The 19189-nt window shown below is 35.1% G+C and overlaps 1 protein-coding gene across 8 annotated transcripts in view; it reads right to left on the bottom strand.

Annotated features, from left to right (window-relative positions):
- GEN1 (GEN1 Holliday junction 5' flap endonuclease) overlaps window positions 1-19189 on the bottom strand; it is a 50845-nt gene that overhangs the window by 21294 nt on the left and 10362 nt on the right. For all 8 annotated transcript variants that reach the window (XR_011473139.1, XR_011473135.1, XR_011473136.1 and 5 more), the window contains exons 4-13: window positions 16676-16852; window positions 15445-15555; window positions 12867-12940; window positions 10245-10339; window positions 8548-8698; window positions 8222-8258; window positions 8052-8132; window positions 7054-7184; window positions 4755-4816; window positions 833-973 (exon numbers count right to left, since the gene is read on the bottom strand). Coding sequence is in view for 3 of the 8 variants with exons in the window: in XM_070428711.1 (XP_070284812.1) it covers window positions 833-973; window positions 4755-4816; window positions 7054-7184; window positions 8052-8132; window positions 8222-8258; window positions 8548-8698; window positions 10245-10339; window positions 12867-12940; window positions 15445-15555; window positions 16676-16852 (1060 nt within the window). In the remaining 5 variants the exon portion in view is untranslated. The remainder of the gene's footprint in view (window positions 1-832; window positions 974-4754; window positions 4817-7053; window positions 7185-8051; window positions 8133-8221; window positions 8259-8547; window positions 8699-10244; window positions 10340-12866; window positions 12941-15444; window positions 15556-16675; window positions 16853-19189) is intronic.

The raw sequence follows: 19189 nt of genomic DNA, 5'->3' as shown, positions 1-19189 counted from the left end.
CCTAAGTGCCCATCAGCAGATGAATGGATTAGAAAACTGTGGTACATCTACACGATGGAATACTATGCTGTTGTAAAAAAGAAGTAATTCTTACCATTTGCAACAGCATGGATGGAACTGGAGAGCATTATGCTAAGTGAAATAAGCCAGTCAATGAAAGAAAAATACCACATGATCTCACTCATTTATGGATAATAAAGACCATTATAATCTGATGAACAAAAATAGATACAGAGGCAGAGCAGCATCGAACAGACTGTCAAACTACAGTGGGAAGGCTGGGGAGGGTTGGGGGGCTGGAGGGGGCGATAAGAGATCAACCGAAGGACTTGTATGCATGCATATAAGCATAACCAATGGACACAAGACACTGGGAGGTAGGGGAGGCCGGGGAATGTCAAGGGGGAAAAATAAAAAAGAGACATATGTAATACTCTTTACAATATTTTAAGCAATAAAACAAAATTAAAAAACAAACAAAATAATTAATGACAACATATTATAAAATATTTTCTTCCAGAAACAATGTCTGATTGAATTTTCTTCCTTAGTTTTTCTGGGAAATAAAGAAAATGTATTTATAATCCAAAATATATTACATATACTACTTGCTCAATAAGTGGTTGGTGTAATTACTATTATTAACACTTGATTAACTTATCAGACACATATGAAAATGGTTTACTCTCGGCTTTTCAGCTTTAATAGTGTATCAAGACAAAGAAGCAAGTTCTTATATATAACTTTCAGCAAAATTTAGACAATATTGACTCGTGTAGAACAGATAGCTCCTCTACAACAGCTGTGTGTGGCTATCAAATGAGATACTTACTTTTCTTTTTCTTCTCTTTAATTTCTATCTTTTGTTTGTGGTAAACAGCAACAATCTCTGGAAAAGCTGCTTCAAATAATGATTCTTCTTCTATTGTTTGTAGAACTAATTCTCCATGTTTATCTTCTATAGCATAATGTTCTAAAAGATTAAAAATACAGTAAAACAGCCTTAATTACAGATATGAAAAATTCAATTTTCCAGGTAACAAAGTTTACCAGGTAAACTAAGTCATCCACAATGGATGATTTATTACAAATATTGCTTTATAATATCTCTATTCTAATAATCTGCTGATTCTAGTATAGAATTGATTTTCTTCTGCCTAACAAGAGTTGGAAGGAGATTACTTTATTTTTTTATATTCTTCATTGTTTAAAGTATTACATATGTCTCCTTTTTCTCCCATTGACCTCTCCCTGGTCATTCCCACCCCCCAGCACATGCCCTCACCCGCTACTGTCTGTATCTATGGGTTATGTTTATATGCATGCATACAAGTCTTTTGGTTGCTCATACTCCCCACTCCCCACCCCCACCTTCCCTTTGAGGTTGGACAGTCTGTTCGATGCTTCTATGTCTCTGGATCTATTTTTGTTCATCAGTTTATGTTGTTCATTATATTCCACAAATAAGTGAGATTGTTTGATATTTATCTTTCTCCGACTGGCTTATTTCACTTAGCATAATGCTCTTCAGGTCCATCCATGCTGTTGCAAATGGTAAAAGTTTCTTCTTCTTTATAGCAGCTAGTATTCCATTGTGTAGATGTACCACAGTTTTCTAATCCACTTATCTGCTGATGAGCACTTAGGCTGTTTCCAAATCTTAGCTATTGTAAATTGTGCTGCTATGAGCACAGGGGTGCATATATCCTTTCTGATTGGTATTTCTGATTCCTTGGGATATTTCCTAGAAGTGGGATCACTGGGTCAAATGGGAGTTCCATTTTTAATTTTTTGAGTAAATTCCATATTGGCCGTATCAGTCTGCATTCCCATCAGCAGTGCACGAGGGTTCCTTTTTCTCCACATCATCTCCAGCACTTGTCGTTTGTTGATGATAGCCATTCTGACGGGTGTGAGATGGTACCTCATTGTTTTGATTTGCATCTCTCAGATGATTGGTGACTTTGAGCATGTTTTCATATGTCTCTTGGCCTTCTGTATGTCCACTTTCAAAAACTGTCTATTTAGGTCCTTTGCCCATTTTTTTTATTGGATTGTTTATCTTCATTTTGTTAAGTTGTATGAGTTCCCTATAAATTTTTAAGATTAAACCCTTGTCAGATATCAACATTGGCAAATATATTCTCCCATGCAGTGGGCTTTCTTGTTGTTTCATTGATGGTTTCTTTTGCTGTGCAGAAGGTTTTATTTTGATGTAGTCCCATTTGTTTATTTTCTCCTTAGTTTCCATTGTCCTAGGAGCTGTATCGGTAAAGATATTGCTATGACATATTTCTGATATTTTGCTGCCTATGGATTCTTCTAAGATTTTTATGGTTTCCTGTCTTACGTTTAAGTCCTTTATCCATTTTGAGTTTATTTTTGTATATTTCTGCCTGCCAGCCTGGTCACCCCCATTTGCTCCCCCTGCCAGCCTGGTCACCCCTAACTGCCCTCCCCCGCTGCCGGCCTGGTTGCCCCCAACTGCCCACATCTGCCAGCCTGGTTGCCCCTAACTGCCCCCCCCTCCCCCGCCCCGCCAGCCAGGTCGCCCCTTACTGCCGCCCCTGCTGGCCTGGTTGCCAACTGCCGCCGGCCTGGTCGCCCCCAAGAGACTGTCTTGACTCCATTGTATGTTCTTGCCTCCTTTGTCAAATATTAATTGAGCATAATGGCTTGGGTTGATTTCTGGGTTCTCTCTTCTGTTCCATTGGTCTATAAGTCTGTTCTTGTGCTAGTACCAGGCAGCTTTGAGAACAGTGGCTTTGTAATATAGCTTGATATCTGGTATCGTGATCCCTCGAACTTTGTTCTTTTAGAAGGAGATTACTTTTAAATTAGAACTTTAAAGTCTCTTGTTTCAGAGGCAGAAGGAGCAGCATAGAGGATAAGTCTTTGTGTAGGTAAGGTTAAATGGTTTAGTTTAGTATAATAAGTGTTTAAGACCCAGATAAAGAATGGGAATAGACAGTTGACTAAAACTTCAATATTAACTTTCTTTAGTGGTGTCTAATGAAAAGAACAGGATTGAAAGGGTCATCAAAAATATTTCAGTAGTCCCCTTTATCCATGGGGTTATAAACCGAGATCTCTAGTGGATACCTGAAACCACCAATAGTATCGAACCCCATACATACTATGTTTTTTTCTATACACATATACTTATGGTAAAGTTTAATTTATAAATAGGCACAGTAAGAGATTAACAGCAACAATAATAAAATAGAATGATTATAGCAATATACTATCATTAAAGTTATGTGAATGTGGTCTCTCTCTCAAAATATCTTATTGTAGTGTACTCACCTGTCAACTCAAGGAAGCACTCTAAAGCTTCTCTTCGGTATGTCCAAATGCATCACTACTCTTGAACTTTGGAGCCATTATTAAGTAAAATAAGGGTTACATGAACACAATCATTGCAATACTGTGACAGTCAATCTGATGACTGAGATGGCTACTATGTGACTCATGGGTGGGCTGCATATACAGCCTAAATATGCTAGACAAAGGGATGTTTCATATCTCAGGCAGGACAGAGCACGAAATCACAAGAATTTATCAGAAAGGCACATAATTTAAAACTTATGAATTGTTTATTTCTGGAATTTCCCAGTTAATATTTTTGAACTGTGACTGACTGCTGGTAACTAAAACCATGTTAAATGTAACCCCTGATAAGGGGTTTATACTGGACTATTTTCCAGATGTTATCAACTCTTGAAGATATACCCAGGCTTAGTGATAAATGAAAACGAGAGGGTTTATATGTAAATTCACAATAAGATATATAAGTAAATTTTTGCATTTATCCTACATGAGGGAAAATAGCTCAAGAGAGGCCAAACTCTAATGAAAATATTAGTTGATGAGTATAATAAAGTAGAAATAATAGAAATCGGTGAATTTAAGGTGTTTCTCAATTAAACTAGCTTGGGGTACATTTTCCCCTTAAAGGACAGCTCCCACAAAGATAAGTGAAAGCAGGCATCCAATCCTCAGTTCTAGACAGATCTGCACGGCCAAACTGGGTTAATGCCACTTTCCTTCCTGAAAATAGACTAAGGTTTGTGGGACTGCTTCCAAGCAGTTTTCAAAATTCTTCAGCTTTCTATCTTCTTCTTATTGCTTAGAACAGTTTATCAAATTCTTTATTAATTTCATTCTTCAAGTTACCTGTAACTTAAACCTTCATTGATAAATCTACTCTCTCACTCATTCACCCATAATCACACAATATAATCTCAATGCCGAACAGAAATGAAACTGGGATTATTTTCCATTTAAATAATCTGTGCTTTTCTTGCCTTTGGTTTTGGTGCTAATTTGAATTTACTGTATTTCTGTCTATAACAAAAATAAGAGTAAGACAACTAAAAATTCCCATGAAAACTAAAGAGTAAGAAAATGAGAGGAAGAGTTCCCCACAGTGAAATCCAATGAGCAGACCATTTGTAGCAGTATTTTCTTGAAAAATACCAATCCAAACTATCTTCATATTATTTTTTAAACATTAGGTACAAAAGAAATGCCAATTTAAGACATTAAAATAAAATTATTTGAAGTTTTTAATCTTTACTATTAGTCAAAGCCTATTTAAATAGCACAGGGAAACTATGAAATTAACCCTGGGTACATATTTCTTCTCTATTTTTTACATACATACATATATTTTACAGATGTGTACAATATTTGCTAAACACATATGGTTTAATGTTATAAAAGCTGCTTAAACTGCTTAAAATGATACATACCAGGCTTTTCCCACTCTATTTCAAAGCAATGAACTCCATTTCTGATCCGGTTTTTAACAATTCTGAAAAACAAATTCATCTAATGAAGTTCAATTGCATGAGTAACTTGTAAGTTTTCAACTTATAGATTGAATAATTCAATATCCATTGATTCTTATTCTATTTTTATAATATTAAAAATATTGTGAGGAATAACCACATTGTTATTCAACTAACTTATACAAAAGATTTTATTGTTAGGGGTATAGGGCTTATAATTATTAGAGTGTATGAGTAGATTGTTCCTCTCATTATTATTCAGTGTACCACTTTTCCATAATAATTTTTGTCTTAAAGTCTATTCTGTTTGTTAATTTTTCTACATCACTTTGGTAAATATTTGCCTGGAAAATCTTTTAAGTCTCTTTATTTTCTAACTTAATGTATATTCTGTACATGCCCTATAAGAATATTGCTGAATTTTGTTTACTCATCCAATAAAATGTCTTTTAATAAATGATATTAATCTACTTACATTTATTGTGATTACTAACATAGTGGAACTCATTCTTATTTCTTATTTTGTGTTTTCTGTTACCAAGCTTTTTGTTCACTACTTCTCCCTTCCTCCTTCTTATACTTTTTTGGCTTGGTAATTTTGTGTGTGCTTTTTTTTAAAATTCTTACTGAGGATATGTGTATTGATTTTAGAAAGAGAAGGGAGAAGGAGAGAGGGAGAAACATCGATGTGCGAAATACCAATTGGTTACCTCCTGTATGTGCCCTGCCCAGAATCGAACCATAACCTTTTGGTGTAGGGGACAGTGCTCCAACCAAGTGAACCACCAGGCCAGGGCTTGGTTTGATAGTATTATTTTACGAATTGGTTTGGAAGATACTGGATTTCTAATGTTTTAGTGGTTACCCTTATATGTCTACACATACACTTCGGAAGTTTATGATCATATTTTAACCATCAAGCATTATGTAGATATTTATATACATATTTTTTCCAGTCAGTTTATTAATTTGGCTATGTTTTATCAATTTTGTGCTGACCACTATTTCTTGTTATCTACATTTTCCCTCTGGGTTCAGTTTTCTTCTTGCTGAATGAAGTACATCCTTTAATAGTGCTTTTAATGAGGACCTGTGAATGGTAAACTCTTAGTCTTCATATGTCTGGAAAGGCCTTACCAGCCAGTGAATAATATTTTAATAATGTTTAGGCTGCCAATTATTTTTACTCAAAGTTTTAAAATATTATCCTGTCATCTCTTGACATCTATTATTATTATGAAAGATGTGTGCTATCTCATTGTCTTTTCTTTGTTGTTTATCTTTTTTCTTTGATACTTTCCTGCAAACGTTTTATTTTGAAAGTTTCAAACCTTTAGAAAGCTTGCAAGAATAGTGCAAAGATCACTGACATACCCTTCACTGAGGTCCCTCTATTCACTTTACACTTTTGTTCCTTTTTTGGTCACTGAAATAGTTACCTGGTTAAGCCTGGCTATATCTTATTATACTATTGATTTCTTTTAATCTATTATAACTATGTATTCGAAGCAGGAAAGTATGTCAGAGTGTGAAGTTTTTATGTTATCTTGGCTGTAAGCCCTAACTAAGCTTTTTTTTTTTTTTTTTTTTTTTAGCAAGGCAAATATCTTTACTTCTACAGAGAAGGGTGGACACACAAGGTCTGGAAGCTCGCCCACCCCTGACTAAGCTTTTAATTATTCCAGGAGACCTTTCCTCCATCTTTATAAAGATACTAGAGGCCCGGGGCACGAAATTCGTGCACGGTGTAGGGGGTGTGTCCCCTCAGCCCAGCCTGCACCCTCTCCATTCTGGGACCTCTCGGGGGATGTCCGACTGCCAGTTTAGGCCCAATCCCAGGGCTCGGGCCTATAACAGGCAGTCAGACATCCCTCTCACAATCCAGGACCGCTGGCTCCTACCTGCTCAATTGCCTGCCTGCCTGATCACCCCTAACTGTCCCCACCGCCAGCCTAATCACTCCTAACTGCCTCTGCCTGCCAGCCTGGTCACCCCCAATTGCCCCCCCTGCTAGCCTGGTCACCTCCAACTACTCCCCCGCTGGTTGCCCCACGTAGCCTGCTGTTCAGTTGTTTGGTCATCCCTCACTAACCCCCCTGCTGGCCTTGTCGCCCCACGCAGCCTGCCAGTCTGCTGTTTGGTTGTTACTGTTACTGTGACAGCGTCTTGGACAGTTTGAATATTCCTTTATTATTAGTATTGATTAAGAAGAAAATTTTAGATCATAAGACATTCAAATGCAAACACACATAATTCATACCGAATTGGCTGTAGTTGATTAGAGTGTCTTCTACCAAGTTTTCTTTCTATCATGTCATAGTGGGTCAAAAGTACCAACAATTTCTCACATGCATAGTGACTGGGCCAATCCATTTTTTCAAGAGTAAATCTCTGTAAATATAACAAAAATAAAATAAGGTTTTCTTATCTCTTGGAGACAAAGAGCACTCTGATGATATTATTTTTTCCTTCAGAATGAACATTAAAGTAGTATCACCGACAGAACAATGAGCCTCCTAAAGAGTCAATAGTACATAGTAATTAAGTGTGAGGGTTCTCCATTTGTATGTCAGCATGGTATTTCCTAGATGTTGGGTAAGTTACTTAACTTCTCTCAGCCTCAGGTAAAATACAACCCAGCTCACAGATTATGAAGATTAAGTCACATTATATGTAATGTGTTTTTTAAAAAAGCAAATTTTAAATGTTCAATAATTGTTTGTTACCATTATTATTTTTGTTGTTGATAGGAATAAGCAAGTAGTAGTTATAATTTACTGAGCCACTGTTTCCCTAGCCACTCTATTAGGAGTTAATATAAATAATCTCATTTAATCCTCATAGTGACTTCGTAAGGTAATATTATTTCTATTTTGATGATAACACATATCCAGTGTCACACAGTGAGTGATAGACTATCCAAATTTAAATTTATGTAACTGATTACAAATCACAATGTCCGTGCAAATTAATATACCAGTACTTGATCCTGACATTCTTTGGTTATCAGCCCCTCTCCCCCAATATATCGCTGAATACAATATATCTGTACATGGTATTTAAGGTGTTTTCTAACAAACAGCATAATTATAATTTGCCTTATGGTCTGCAAAGTACAGTTACTATGTAGCAAAGAAATGAAGACTAGAAATAAATGCTGAAAAAAGCATGGGTGCCAATAGCAGACCATTCAAAGTGATTATCCCTTCTATCTTCCTACTATTCAACTTCATCTGTAAAAAATTTATTTTCAGATACCTGAAACAATAATAAATCAGGTCTTTGGTACCTGATTGCCTTTACCAATTTATCCTTGTTCAAAAGGAATTCTTGAGTAACCTAACAAGAGAAAAGAAAATAGGAATTGAGACTTAAAACTTAAAAAAAAAAACTTCTGAAATAAACACACTTGATTTATTAGTTATTACCTCATGGAATGGGAATCCTTCACAACTGCAAGCTTTTCTGAAAACAGATTATATACATGTTGTTAATACAATCAGACTAAAACCATATGTCATCTAATCTCATTTAATGAAAAATGTCTGTATAGTATCTCAGTCATCAAGTTTCACTTTGAATAACTATTATATTACCATCTCCTGAAATGGCCTATATTTTTAGTAAATTCAAGAAAAGGATTTTGTGAAATATTATTAATTTAGACATGGGGGAAGGCTATATGGAAATAATTCAACCACAGGTATATAAAATAGGTCATGCCAGAAAAGAATGAGTTAAAAACAAAACTTACTTCTTAATATTGTTCTCTATTGTAATCAGTTGCCTGTCCTGCTCTGTTCGGTGCCACTCACAGGGACAACAGTATTCATAATCATGTGGTTCACAATATCGATCAGTTTGACATAATTTGCATCCATTATGTTCATGATCCTTAGGTGAACCTTTAGGGAGGTATAAGAAAGTATGATTTTCATTGCTTTTTAGAATTATCTTCTATTATACTTTTTTTCTTGCACTTACCCACATTTTCAAAAATGAATACTGCCTACCACAGTGCCTGGCTTATAGAAGGGTTTCAATATATTTAGGTTAAAGAGAATAATGCACACTATAGTAATCTTTAAGGTGTAGTAGATCCTAAGCTATTACTATCACATGACACTTTGTTTCTGTAAATTCCATTATCTGAAAGTGTTAATTTGTAACTTGAAATTATACATTCATAATAATCAACAATGGAAAAGTTTGTGGTTAATTTGATAGCTAAATTCAAGAAAAGTAGGCTATAATTATTAGTATTAAAAAAGATTATTTACTTTATAGAATAATTCATAAAGTGTTGTCCTTAATTAAAATATTAAAAGAATACAGCAATTAATTACCTCTTTTAGTGTCTAGCTCTAAGTTACCTGTATTACTATTTTTAAATTATGCTTGGAACATGAACAAACTATGAGTGACAAAGGTGTGGGATCCTAGTTCCCTTTAAAAGGAAAACATGACCATCTTCAACATTGTTTTGAGAATACGGAAGAGCATACATAATTCATATGACCTAAAATTACCATTTATAAGTTATCAAGAAAATATAGAATGGAGAATCTTATCCATAAAAAATTTTTTCTTCCATGATTTCATCTATAATGTAATAATGTTAATGAAAACATGGTAAGACAAATAGATAAATGCCGTGGCTAGTGTGCCTTGGTTGGTTGGAGTGTCATCCCTTGCACCAAAGGGGGTTTGATCCCGGAGTCATGGTGGGTATGAGAGGCAACTAATTGATGTTCTTCTCTCTCACATCGAGAAAGACTCTCTCTTTCTGTCTCTCCCTCTTCCTCTCGCTCTAAAATCAATGGGAACATACCCTCAGGTAAGAATTTAAAAAAAAAGACAAATACATAAAGCAGAATTTCTTCTAAAAGATGAGCTAACATGACCTCAATCTCTGCTGAAAGTGGAAGACCTTTCTAATCTACTATGTATCAGTGACATCTTTTTTTTTCTTCCAAAACTAATAAAGAGAAACCAAGCTATTTTCAAAAATAATGAACATGTTTTAGAAATTAGTTTCCAGGCACTATCTTCACACAATTAAAACGCACTATAGGACAATTAAGAAACATTTAAATATATAAGTGTAAATCACTGTTAAAGAAACAAATAGTTTCAATTCCATTTTCCCCAATACTATTAGTGTATTTTTCCCCTTAAAATAGATTTCTACATTAAAAACATAATTTTAAGATCTAAGTAATTTGGATTCATAGTTTAAAATTGTACTTGTTCTATATTTATCATTTATGTCACTTCATGTCATTCAACTAACATTTACTGAGTGCCTATTATGTATATATGACAACTCCTGACTCTGAGGATTCCCAATCTAGCGGGAAAGATAATATAAAATGTACCTATAAGAACAGGGGTAAAAATGTGGGTATCTGACACTAATACTCCAAGATATCATTCCCTATGTCTGCTTACCTGGATGGGAACACACAGAGCAATGAGCCAGTTTTTTAATAACTAGTGGTTGTTGATTAGAGTTACAAGGTTTTTCTTCACTCCACTGAATAAACCTTTAAAAGAAAATGGCTTTAAAAAGAAAAACAAACACACACAAAAACACCCCCAAGGTCACCAAAGTGCCATGTTCTCAAATATCAGGTTATTCTGTTCCCTTCCAACCTACCAACTTATTTTCCCTTTGGTGGTAGATAAAGTTACTGTCCAAATTAAAAAAACCCGCCCTCAATTAACGTACCTCAATTTTTAGATGTGTTCCCCAAAGACAGAAGAATTCCAACAGGAGAGGAGAAAGAGTGTCAGAGCAGGGGAGAGGGAGAGAGAGAAAGAATGTGTGTGTGTATATTGATATATTCATTCAGCCTTTATTTTTTTAAAAAAAGTATCTTCACTTAAGCATACATGTAGGGAGAATGATTCATATAAATTTGTTTTTTATATCTTTTCTAAGTGCCAGAGTATAAAACAAAGAGAATCATGTACATGAACACTTCTGTATATCAAAATAAGGGTTAAGGGCAAAGTATAACACTAAATAAAACATGGAGTTTCTGGGTAAGAACTGTTTAAAAAATCCAGATCATTTGAAATTGTCATTTTCTTATTCTCCTATCCAAACAGCAAAAACATTACTTGTTTAATGAAAGATTTTAAGAAAATGTATATTACTGTTAAAAGGTCTATTAAATAATAGTTTTTTTAAAAAAATGCTTTTTATTGATTTCAGAGAGGAAGGGAGAGGGAGAGATACAAACATCAATGATGAGAGGGAATCATTGATTAGCTGCCCCCTGCATACCCCCCACTGGGGATTAAGCCCACAACCTAGGCATGTGCCCTTGACTGGAACCGAACCTGGGACCCTTCAATCCACAGGCCAACACTCTACCCACTGAGCCAAACCGGCTAGGGCATAATAGTTAATTTTTCAATACAAGTTTCATGTCAACTTAAAACCACGAAGAAGATAAACATTACCATAAAATATAAGTTCTGAATTGTTCCTCTACTTACAGAAATTAAAGTTCTAATAAAAAACTAAATTATACCTTCAGTTTGCAATCTAGTAACTGGCACTAAGAATTATTATTTAGCTTTTGGAACTTCTAACTCACATACTACAAAGACCAACTTCACACTTAATAAAAATTAGCATTAATTGATGCTGGCTGCTGGATAAATAATAGAGATTCAAATGTTAAAAATAAACAGGGGAAGTCAGTGTAAGCTAATCAAAATTAAAACATAATTATAACAAAAAAATGCAATTTCATTACTTTCAAATATCAAGACCAACATTTAATAAAATGTTGCCAAAAGTACAAATTTGCTGAAACTGTTTCAATAAGAATGCCTTGTAGCTGGCCAAAGGCCACATTTGCTTGTTTTTCCCTTTTTGTATTAGTTTTCACAATTCCCAAATAATTCCTTAACTCACCTCCATGCCAAAGAATACCCTTTTTTCCTGCTTTGGCAAAGTAATCACTGATCTCAATAATGAATTTATTGAAGGCTTAGATCTATCAATAGCTTTTCAGCTGAAAGAGAAGTATTGTAGGAAAAAGCACAGTAATTTGAAATTGTTTTCATCATCATTCCTTCTTGATTTCTACAACTTGTGTTTCCTTTCATGCTCTCACCATCTCAAACCTAACTGGAGGCCAAGACTGGTTTCAGTCTCCAGTGTTCTCATTCTTTCCTTTATTCACTCTATTTTATCACCCTTAATATTAATTTTTATAAACCACTGCTTTCATCAAGTAAATCTAGTTCACATGTTTGTAAAACTAAATAGCATAGTTTGTAAATTTCAATATATTCCTTAACTGGTTCGAACCCTTAAATTGTTCAGTCTAAATTAATTTGAATACATATATTCTTAAATGTATGGTTAATAGAACAAAGGAAGTCAAGTAAAAGTTTTGATCAAGTGTTACTTATTAAATATTTGTAACAGGTTAGGCATTTCATTTACAAAAATAAATTCAATATCAAAGTATTTTATATTAAAAATGATTTTAAGGATAAAATAAAATATTTTTAAGAATAAAATTATTTTAATGTTACATTATCTTTACTTGGTAGTAAAATAGTCTAAAATAGCCCATAGCAAATGCCCATGGTTATAAATAAACACATTTGACATCTACTTGTGTTTACAGTGAGCTAGTCATATTGAGAAAAATATATAGTATGGCTTAGGGTATACAGGGGTGGGTTTACAGTTATATGTGAAACACAGGAATTTATTCTTGCATTATTATTTATTAACTATTGTATTATTTTCCATATGAACAACTGTAAACCTACTTTTGCCAACCCTTTCTTTGAAAAATTTCAGAATAAAAATAAGTGATTTTCCTGCCTCTGCAGCAGTGCCAAGGACTCCTAGGCGGACATACCTCGAGGGGTCCTGGACTATGAGAGGGCACAGGCTGGGCTGAGGGACTCCCCATCCCCACGCCCATCCCTCCCCCCCTCCCCAGTGCACGAATGTCATGCACTGGTCCTCTAGCATTCACTATAAAATTCAACAAGAATAAAAGTCTGATGTCACAAGAAAACTTAATTTTTAGTTACCTCTGAAGTAAACTTTGCCCTTTCAAAATCTGTATAAGTTTTAATGCTTGCTCTTTTCCAACTCCAGGGACACCCTTTCAGAAAGGGGGAAAGAAATTCAAATGTTAATCATTAGAAAATGAATAAAGTACATTAAGTCCATTCAAAAGTTGATCATGCAGCTGAACGAATGTGGTAACTATATAATGATGGAAAAAGATGTGCAAAATACATTGCTGTGTGTAAGATGAAAACCACAGAATAGCCTATGGTGTGATCTAGATATGTAAGTGAAGTAACAATTATATTGTTAATCTATTCAAAGGAAGAAAGTCAGAGGATTACATACCAAACCACTGATAGTGTTTGTTTTAGGGGAAGGAAGAACAGAATTTTAGAGGGCGATAGCTTTCTTTGTTAATTATTTGGATAATATTTTTATTTGAGCTAACTTTATGTTATATTTATGATCGGGAAAAAGCATGTTCATTTAATGATATGAAATTTAGTATTTAAAGACCCAGATGTCAAAAGAGAACAAAAAAGAGTTCTAAGTTAAGAAAATTAAAATAATTTAATACCCATTAAGCATAAATTCACATGACAATTTCTGATTTAAGTTGAGGCTTCCAGTTCCTATACAAGTTGATGAATATGTCTTTATAAGCAAGGCTGTTGGTTAGCCAATATACACTAGAATAGCTATACCAGTTTTACAATACTCCTCAAGCATCCTGAGTGCCTGCTGGCAAACCCTCTAACCTGAATACCCTTCCCAACCCACCAGGATCCTGCTACTAAAATGGTAGCACATGGCACAACAGATGGCAACCACAAGCCTATGTCCTCAGCATACCAGTTGCCAAATATTTTGTGTATCACCCTTCTTGTATCGGCACTTAGTGACATCTTAAATTTTTTGAAGACAAATCATCCTATATAATAAAAGGCTAATATGTAAATCGACCAAACGGCAGAACAACCAGTCGCTATAACATGCACTGACCACTAGGTGCAGACGCTCAACGCAAGAGCTGTGCCCTGGTGGTTAGTGCGCTCCCACAAGGGGAGCGCCTTTCAACCAGAAGCCAGACTCATGGCTGGCAAGTGCAGCGATAAGGACCCCTGGGGGAATATCTGACTGTCAGCGGGGAGCGGGCCTAAGCCGGCAGGTGGACATCCCCCAAGGGGTCCTGGACTGTGAGAGGGCCCAGGGCGGGCTGAGGGACCCTCTTCCCCCTCAGTGCATGAATGTCGTGCACTGGGCCTCTAATCTTTCTATATTATAAAAGGCCAATATGCAAATCGACCAAACAGCAGAACTACCGGTCGCTATGACGTGCACTGATTATGCAGGAGCTGCCCCCTAGTGGTCAGGTCACTCAGCCAGAAGCCCTGAGCAAGGCTCACCACTGGTGATGGTGAGTGCAGCGGCAATGGCAGGAGGGACCCCTCTAGTATTAGTATATAGTCTTAACAATCTTTAACTTTAAGAACAATATAAATAGATGGCAGTTTGGGTTACGAAGAATACAAATGTTCAAAATAGCTAAGGCTAATGCATAATGTAACACCACTGTAGATAAAGTTGGTTTCTTACATTCAACATTGGATTGCTTCTAGTTTTAAGATTTAATAATTACATAAGGGAAATAGAAATTTTCTATTTCAGAATTACAATTACAATAAAATAATTTTTTTGTGTGTTATTTAAAAGTTTCATTCCTCCTTCTTCCTTTACTTATTAGTTTAAAAAAAAAGTTGATTTCACCATCTGGTCACTGATGACATAAATTAGAAATTAGAGTTAATAATTTGACTTCCCTGCTATTTTTCCTATCTCCTAAGCTCTGGCTAAAAAAAATTATATGTCCTCCTTCTCTAGATGTCTCTTGGGGATAGAGTATACAGTATAGTATAATGAGGGATTCGGTAAGAAGAGATGATCAGTAGGGACATAATAATGGGACTACATAATAAGAGCTATAATACAAGTAATTTTGTATTTTTAAATATAGTATTTAAGAATGGGGTTATCCTCATAATTCTTAATCACTCACTTAATATACCTATTTGTTACGATATAAACTTATAAGATATAAATCAAAGGTTTTCTGAACAACATTGAATGCGGCACAAAAGGATGATGGCTTATCCCAATAATCATGTAGCCTAGCAACAATAATAATAACACCAAGCATCTGCACAGCTGGAAAGCTAAAGACTGAAAACCAAAAAATAGATAAAATAGTGATAGAAACTAACATTAGCATGACACAAGAAAAGAATAATTCCTTTATTTCTTTAAAAGGGTAGTTGAAACTTGAATGTGAATTCTTAAGCTAGAGTAATGGTTTATGAGATTCAAACTGTGATAATAATTATTATTCTATTCTTATTTAGAAGCTTCAGTGTCACAATGAACCAGCTTTTTAATGCCATTTGAAATGCTGATTATTTTAGTTATTGAATATTTTATTATGCCTAAAATTATACTCTAAATTAGGTTCTTAATCATATAACAATACTGTATTAATATTTATGTAAATCATAAGGAATAAAAAAAAACCCACACTATGAATAGTGAATTTCAGTGTACCTTTGGAAGATAATCACAGCCAAGCAGTATTGCCAGTCCAACTAGAGCATCTCTATCCAAACCTAGTTTACTCTTGATAGATGACATTGTGTAACAGTCAACGTGGGGGTCCTAAAAGAAAGCACAAATTTGCTTAATCTTCAAAATGTAAATGTTTATACATTAAACAGCATTACAAAAATGTGTCAAAGGTGTCTCTAAATATTTAATTATTCCCAGATGTTTAAATAGGAAAATTATCCTAATAACCAGAATCTTCGTAGAATCTAACACTTTAATATCTGGAAATAAAGTCATAGTTTCAAAAATGGCTAAACATTTCAGTATTCATTTTTTCCCTCTTTATTGCTTTCTGTTTTCAAAAGCAGATTTTCATCTTACAAAATTAAACACTTTACAATGTATATTACTGAAAGAAAACATTCCCTGTAATTGCAATTTCTAAAGTTAACATTATTAACAGTGTGGTACATATTCTTCCAAAATACCTTTTCTTTTACACACATATACAAATATTTGTTAGTAAGCATATTTTAAGGAAAAACAGGATTATATAAAAGAAATATTTTGCAACATTTCTTACCTGCTAATATATCTATGTATCTTTAATATTAATACTACATACCATTTTAATAACTGCTTACTCTTACATTATATCAATTCTGAAGCAGTGTTTCTCAACGGGGATACTATAAGCATTTTCAGAGAGATAACAGAATTGTCTGGCAAGAGATTTAGCTTTCCTGGCTCCAATCCACCGAATGTCTATAGTCTCCCTTTCCCAACCTTGAATAGTTACAACCAAAATGTCTCCTAGCAGCATCTCCCAGGCTGAGAACCATGGCTATATTTAACTATTCCCTCTCATAGACATCTGGGTTGCTTATCAAATTTTTGTAATTACTGACAATGCTGGAAATAATATCCTTGCATACCTCTCCATGCATATTTGGAGGTGTTTTTGAGGATACATTACTAAAAGTAGAAATTCTGAGTAAAAGCAATAAATTTCATATGCAATTTTATAATATACTTTTAAAACTAATTTAGAATTAAAGTATGTGAAACAAGTCAAACCCTTGGGAGAGAACTCTACATTTCAAAGAGAATGAACTATGTGGCAATGATATTTAATAACAGTAATAAGCATTTTTTCCATTTAATGATTTAGTAATCCCTTTAAAAATTTAGTTTGCAAAACAAATGCTGACAAAGAGAAAGAAAAAAATACCTTGGTATTCATAGTGAAATTCCTATAAACAGTCCGGGCCCCATAAAGGAAAGCATCCCCATCATTGGTGAGGCAGCCGTCTACATAACCACTGGCATCGAGGTAAGCGCACATGGCTTCTGCTTCCCCAGCAGCTTGGACCCAGGGAATTCCTAAGCATTCCAGCAATTCAAGACACTGCAAAGAAAAAGCAGATGCAAGAAATCTAAGAACATTGTTATTGCTAATTTTTTTCACTTACTTTCCTATATTACAAACTAGAGGCCTGATGCACAAAATTTGAGCAAGGGGCGCAGTCCTCACAGCCGCAGTGGCTTGCCTCAGCCCTCGCAGCCCTGACTTCATCCGGAATGTCATCTGGAAGGTTGTTCAGCTGTCTGGTCTAATTAGCACATTATGCTTTTATTATTATAGACTAGAGGCCCGGTGCACGAAATTCGTGCACTGGGGGGTGGTGGGGGGGTGGTGGTGGTGTTGTCCGTCAGTCCAGCCTGCACCCTCTCCAATCTGGGACCCCTTGGGGATGTCTGACGTCTGACTGTTGGCAGTCGGATAGCCCTCTCACAATCCGGGACTGCTGGCTCCCAACTGCTCACCTGCCTGCCAGCCTGATCATCCCCTAAACAGTCCCCTGCCAGCCTGATTGATGCCTAACTGCTCCCCTGCTGGCCCAATTGCCCGCAACTGCCCTCCCCTGCCAGCCCAGTCGCCCCCAACTGCCCTCCCCTACCGGTCCAGTCGCCCCCAACTTCCCTCCCCTGCAGGCCCGGTCGCCCCCAACTGCCCTCCCCTGCCAGCCATCTTGTGGTGGCCATCTTTGACCACATGGGGGCGGACACCTTGTGATGGCATGAGGGTCAATTTGCATATTACCGCTTTATTATATAGGATTATTATAGATATTAACAGTGCTATTTACGTGTCTTACAAATTATAATACTTGCTTAATAGTATCTCAAGATTCTGGAAATATCTTTTAAAAGATTAATAATTAATCACATTAATATTTACATCTGTAAAATTACAAAAATTCTCACATGATGTTGACAATGTAATATGAGGTGATTATGCAATTTGGCTTGAGGCTTTAAAGTTCTCTTCTTTTCCTTATATCATCTCTTCCCTATAATGAAACAAATGGTGGGAAACCACAGAGGGGTCAGCTGTTGATGTCTTCCTAGGAAGTCAAATGTCTGTGCAGAATGTTCCTATCGGTTTGCTGATGCATAAATAATCCCGAGTTTTCTTTGGATTATGAATTTAACCCAACTGAGCAGCATAGAGTGTACTCTTATATCCCAGTGTATTCTTTCTTGTCATGTATAATTCTCAAATTCTATTATTGGGGAATACTGGGTAAGGTGAAGAAACAAGGGCACTGTAGTTTGGAGAGACCGACAGAGTAAATATCATCTCTTTTTGCTTTAACTGATCAATTGCTTACATGCCATATTACATAAGAAAAACCTCTGCCAGATGTTGCCCAACGTAGACAAGGTCCAAAAATACAAAGTACTATGTTGACAAGAAGGGTACTTTTCAGAAGACAAGTTTTGTTACAGGTATTATTTTATGGCAACACTATAGTTGCTTTGACCTTCCTCTAGATAAGAAATATCCTTTCAGTATAAACAAGAGTTTGAAATTTATCTTAGATTCCAGTGCCATTTGTCATTTCAGCTCTTCAAAAACCAGCAGAGAATTTGTGATGAGGCTGGTTGTAAATTTTCCTACCCTAAGTCCCTGTCACATTGAGGGTGGACGTGGTGTTGGAAGAAGACTAATTTGTGCCTTTCATGCTTATAACTAAAAGTTGGCAGTGAAGTAGGAGGAAGTAGGGCCTAGTAACTGAGGGTATAGAAATATGAAAATAATGGGCAGGTAATACTGAGCAAAATGTCTAAGAACACCAATTACTGTAATAAAGAAATAAGAATGGAGCAATTTTCTCAAAAAAAAAAAAAAAAAGAGATGGACATCTTTTTTGCTTTATTCTGGGTATTTAATGCTCTAAGTATGTATACCATGGTTATTTCCAGTAATTGTTTATGGAGGAAATAATTAGAATCCAGTACATATATTTTCTTCAACTATTGATAGTCATTAAAGTGGAATAGCCACTAATTAAAAACTATTTTTTTAAATATCACTTAAGAATAAAAACAGAATTTCAGGAGAAAATGATTATTAACTTATGCAATACCTTTTAAAGAAATAAAATTTTTAACCAAACTTAAAAAGAAAAACAGGAATATGAATTAAAAGCAAATATAACAAGTTTATATCCTTAATATATAAAGAACTTAAACAACAAAAAAATTAAAACTTCAAGAGATAAGTGGGGCAAAGACCATTATCCACAGAGGGACTAAAACTAGGTTAAATGTTTAACCTCACCATTAAAAGACTAATACATATTAAATATGTACTTATATGTATTACATAAACAAAGAAACATCTTTGATTTTGAATACTAAGTAATACAAAGATAAATCTCCTATCTTCAGTGTTCTT

The sequence above is a fragment of the Myotis yumanensis genome, unplaced genomic scaffold, assembly GCF_028538775.1.
Source record: "Myotis yumanensis isolate MYYU_CA2020_CCGP unplaced genomic scaffold, mMyoYum1.0.hap1 SCAF_11, whole genome shotgun sequence".
Taxonomy (NCBI): domain Eukaryota; kingdom Metazoa; phylum Chordata; class Mammalia; order Chiroptera; family Vespertilionidae; genus Myotis; species Myotis yumanensis.
The sequence above is the reverse complement of the archived record's forward strand: the minus strand, read 5'-3'. Positions and strand labels throughout refer to the sequence as shown.